General features: G+C 28.5%; 1 protein-coding gene across 1 annotated transcript; it reads right to left on the bottom strand.

Moving 5' to 3' along the window:
• Nucleotides 1-2,018: 2,018 nt before the first annotated feature.
• On the bottom strand, nucleotides 2,019-3,662 carry LOC127242525 (GATA transcription factor 1-like). Its single transcript, XM_051262078.1, has 2 exons — nucleotides 3,381-3,662; nucleotides 2,019-2,737 (listed from the first exon to the last, which is right to left on the bottom strand). The coding sequence occupies exons 1-2, from the start codon at nucleotides 3,585-3,587 to the stop codon at nucleotides 2,180-2,182; spliced, it is 765 nt and encodes a 254-aa protein (XP_051118035.1). The 5' UTR covers nucleotides 3,588-3,662; the 3' UTR covers nucleotides 2,019-2,179.
• Between the last annotated feature and the right edge of the window lie 999 nt (nucleotides 3,663-4,661).

The following is a 4,661-nucleotide window of genomic DNA, read 5'->3' as shown; positions in this document are numbered from 1 at the left end:
ATGTATTATATATACTTACCAACATTATATTATATTATTATTATTACATAACAAAATCCACAATTTACTTTTGTTATGGTAATTGTTCTATTAATTGTCTTATCTTTATTTCCTCTCTATCTATCTATTTCAAGTCTGACTTCTTGTTGGTATCTTTAATCTCCATCTTTTCTCCTTATGGTGGATGCATATACATACAATCTACCTGATGGTGTTGAATTTGAATAATAAAAAGTTCGAAATGAAATAATTGCATGATATAATATAAATAAGTATTAGTGTTATATTTTTAATATAAAATTAATTTTTTGTATAATATAAAAAATATAAAATAAATATTTGATTTAATATTTTAGAGAAATTTTTTTGTATAAATAATGAAAATCTTCCAAATTTTTTAAACAAAACATCCTTAAAAGGTTAAAACGTTAGGGTTGAATGGGATGGATTGGATATAACTTAGGGTTTCAATTGCGTACTCCATCCGCCTATAATAATCTTTTCATTTACTTTTTAGCACGTTATATTAGTATTTTATTGACTTATAGTATGAATTATGTATATAAAGACAATTGTCCTTTTTTAGTATGTAAAAGTAATGATGTAATGATAAAATAATAGTATTTTGGTAACTTATAGGTTTCAAACATTTATGATCGGAAACAAAATTTTTAAAAAATAGATAAAAATAGTATTTTTAATGAAAAAAATGAAAATATTATTTTTATGACAACCGAAAAAAGTGGGCATAAATTCAAATGACAGAGGAGTATTATTATTCAATCTACATAGTTTTTAGTTGTATTATATTAATTTAATGTGTAAAAATAATATTCCCTTAGTTTGGCTCTTAGGGTATCATTTACCTTTTGCATAATTGTATTTAACATTAAAATATTTTTATATTTTTATAATTTTTTGCACAAATATTATTATAATAGTATTATAAGACATTGATATAAGTATTTTTGTCATTTTTACCTTGATTTGTACTGCATTTTTATATAATAATTTATTTTTAAGGATCAACACGCAAAATGTAAATGAAAATTTTAGAGCAGAACGAGTAGTATAATTTATAATTGAATTCAACACAATTAGTGTTCATAGAGCAAAACTATGGGTTTTTATTTAACACATAATGTGTTGGCAAAATTGTACAGGTTTTATAAAATTGTGTCAAATTTTTTATATTTATAAAACTGTGTCAAATTCCAATAGTCCATCACTGTTTCATAAATTATGTTTTTAATTCTTAAGGTCGTTCATATTTAACTATGTTTGATTTATAATGTCGAAACTGCGAATGAATTTTAGAATTTTTTATTTTTTTACCTTCTGAATTATAATATAAATATATTCATCCCTTTTAAATTTAGTAATAAAAAAAATTTAGAACCAGAGTAAAGCTATTTTTAAAATATTTATTATTTCTTGAGCCTTAAAGAATAAATGAGTATATTTATAAGGGTTTAGAACGAGGATTCTGTAACTATTCGTAGGGTTTAAAAATGAGTATATTTGTTTCGTGAAAAATGGATTTTGTGCAGTTTTATCTAGTGTATTGTTTGTATTTATTAATTATGCTGACTTTTTCTTTATAATATTTTGTTAAGAATGCTGATTTTTCGCCTTGAGTACAGTAGCTATCAATTATCAAGACTATTAAATTAAATAATTTTATTCATTATAATTATTCAAAATATTATCACCCTAATAATAAATATTTCATCCCGTTCTTTGTGCTATTTGTCCATAGAATTTAGTGAAAGTCAAAGAAGTCGATAAGATCCCACTAAAGTAAGTGGCTTTTTATTTTCGAAATGCTAATTGCAAAAATCTTGAAAATCAGAGGGTCTATCTATTTTATAATAATAAAATTTTAAAACATATTTATATAAATAGAGCCTATGTGTGTGATGGGTTTTGTATTTTGGTTTTAAAAAAATGTTTTTATGAGATATAAATAATATAAAAATAATAAATATATAATATATTAATTTTAAAAAAAACAAATGTGTAGAAAGTTTTTTAAAAGAAAAAACAAACCCTTAAAATTCGTCCAACCTTCAAAAATATCAGTGGTTACATCCTCTAATTTAACCAAGAAAAAGAAAAACTTTAGAGACACAAGAACAAGAAAACTTGACACCAAACTGCTAAATCCCTAGCAACAAAATTATTCATAGAACTGCAACTGCTTTTGTCTCCTCATCTCCACCACTTTCCGGTGCGAGTTAGAATGCAGCGAGCTCGAGAAAGTCGGACTGTTGGCAGGCCGATATTCCGGCAGCAACCGCCCCGACTTGTATCGCACTCCGCAAGCATTACACAGTGTCTTGGCTCCCATCGGGCCTGCTCGCCACTGTGGAGTATGGTCCGTTTGGCAGTGCCAGCACCGCCTGGCCGTCTTTTCTGTTTTTCCCAACGATGATGATGTCTCATTCGACAATGAGCGTTGTGGGATGGCTAGTTCGTCAAAGATGACTCGCCTTTCCCTTGTTCGCTTTGACCGGGGCCGGACAGGATGAGTCGATGGGAGTTTCATGCTATTGAAGTAGCTCTTGACAATCTTGTAGGTGTCTTCGATCATCTCGTAGGTGTCTTCAAGCACCGATACCGGGCTGTTCTTTATGGATAGCTCTTGGTTTTCGGATAATATCCCAAAGAATGCCTCATCTAAGCCTGGAAACGCTTCCTTGTTTGATACCCACTCTAATTCTTCCTGGACGATTTCCTAACATAGACACATTTAATATAAAAAAAAAATTAAAAAACTCTTCAAGATTGCTTCAGACTATTCTCAAAAGAAATAAAATAAAATAAATCATTTACCCAAATTACATAGGTTTTATAAGAGTTTCAATTAAGTTTTAAAGAAAAACAATAAGAAAGTGTTATCTTAAATTTATTTAAATTCAAAAAATTTTACTACCCGAATAAACACATCTTTACAGAAAGAAAAAGCAAAGCCTGTTGGCCTGCCTCAACAATTCAGTAACTACTACTATATTCAAATTGCGCTAACAATGAAGACACTTTACATACATTTTTTTTTACAGAAAATATATCTATTCTTTTAGAATAAGATTCAATCAAATACATAATTCTTTTTTCTAAAATTAAATATGTGAATTAACAACAATACTTTTGTCCACATGATTGACTGAGAGAAAAACAAAGAAAGTGAAGCAGTGGAGACATGCATACTCTCAAGTCAGTGGCTTTTTATTTTTTTAAATAATAATAATTACAAAGAAATATGAAAATATGTACTATTCAAATTGATGTGATATATTTTCTTTTTCGTCCATCCATAATTATCCGGCGAGTTCGATTCGGCGTAACGAATCACCATCAATAGAAAAAATCAGACTTACAGGAAACTGACCGAAATCCGGCGGCAGTTTTGATAACTCCAAGCCTGAAGAAAAAGAAACCGCCGCCGAACCTCCTTTCAAAAACTCGGTGCGAATCGCCGCGTCGCCTTCTCCAAAATTGAAGTCGATAAAATCATCGCAAAATAACTCCTCCTTGACCGTCGAAGCCTCGGTTTCCATGGAGAGAGAATCGCACGGAATTCGCATTGGGTGAGTCTAATGATAATATTGCGTTCATTTCCATTCCTCTTATTGAATTCTACGAGGCGTTTTTTTTTCCTTTTTCCTTTTTTTCTCTTGGTTAATTCATTTTAATTCGGAGAAATTATATCCTGCAACGCGTGAAACCTACACAGCCACGCGTCGTCGTATCATTGGATACGAGGTGAGTTACGGTGTGCAGAAAAGAAACTGCTAGTGTCAGAACTGAGGGCAATATCGTCAGATTGGGTGAATTTGGGCCGCTCGGGCAACACGTCATAGAGCAAATGAAAAGGCGACACGTCCGGTTTTTTAAATGAAAATTTAAAATTAATTGAAATGGAAATTGGATATTTGACCGACACGTGGCAGCAGAGGATGGATGGAGTGAATTGGAAGGGCGCGCTTGCTTGCTTTGCTTTGTAACCACATAAAGTCCTGTTTGGTATCAAAATTTGAATCATCAAATTTTTTTTTTCTTTTTAATAGTAATTTGTAAATTATGCTAAGTAAAAAAAAATATTATTAGAAAAATTATGTGTAATAGTACTGTTTAGTCAATATAATTTTTAAAAAAATATATTATTATTTTATAAAAATATTATATTAAACTATTATTTAAATCAAAATTTAAAAAAATTCAAATTCAAATCAAATCCAAAACAAACTTATATATCATCAACAATATTTTTTTTAAGAAAAAAAATTACATTAAATATTTATTTTTATGAAAAATATTATATTAAAATTTTATTTTATTTTTAAATATTATATCAAATACTAATATTTTATTTAAATTTTTACTATTTTTAAAATCCTCCAAAATTACGGGTTCGTTTATTTGGATTTTGTTTTGACTAATGGTTTGTTATGACCGAAAAATAATATATTTTTTATTAAAATTTAAAAGTTACTTAATAAAGAAAATTAAGTTAATATTATACGGGATTTTATTTTATCGCCATACATAATAGTAATACATCATATCTACATATGTGCATTTTTGAAATGTGTAGGCCCGTGCATCAAATACTAATTTCATAGAATTTTGAAAATTTGTTTTAGATATTTGGATAATTC

The sequence above is a fragment of the Andrographis paniculata genome, unplaced genomic scaffold (genome assembly GCF_009805555.1).
Source record: "Andrographis paniculata isolate CXL003 unplaced genomic scaffold, ASM980555v1 Contig87END, whole genome shotgun sequence".
NCBI lineage: Eukaryota > Viridiplantae > Streptophyta > Magnoliopsida > Lamiales > Acanthaceae > Andrographis > Andrographis paniculata.
The sequence above is the reverse complement of the archived record's forward strand: the minus strand, read 5'-3'. Positions and strand labels throughout refer to the sequence as shown.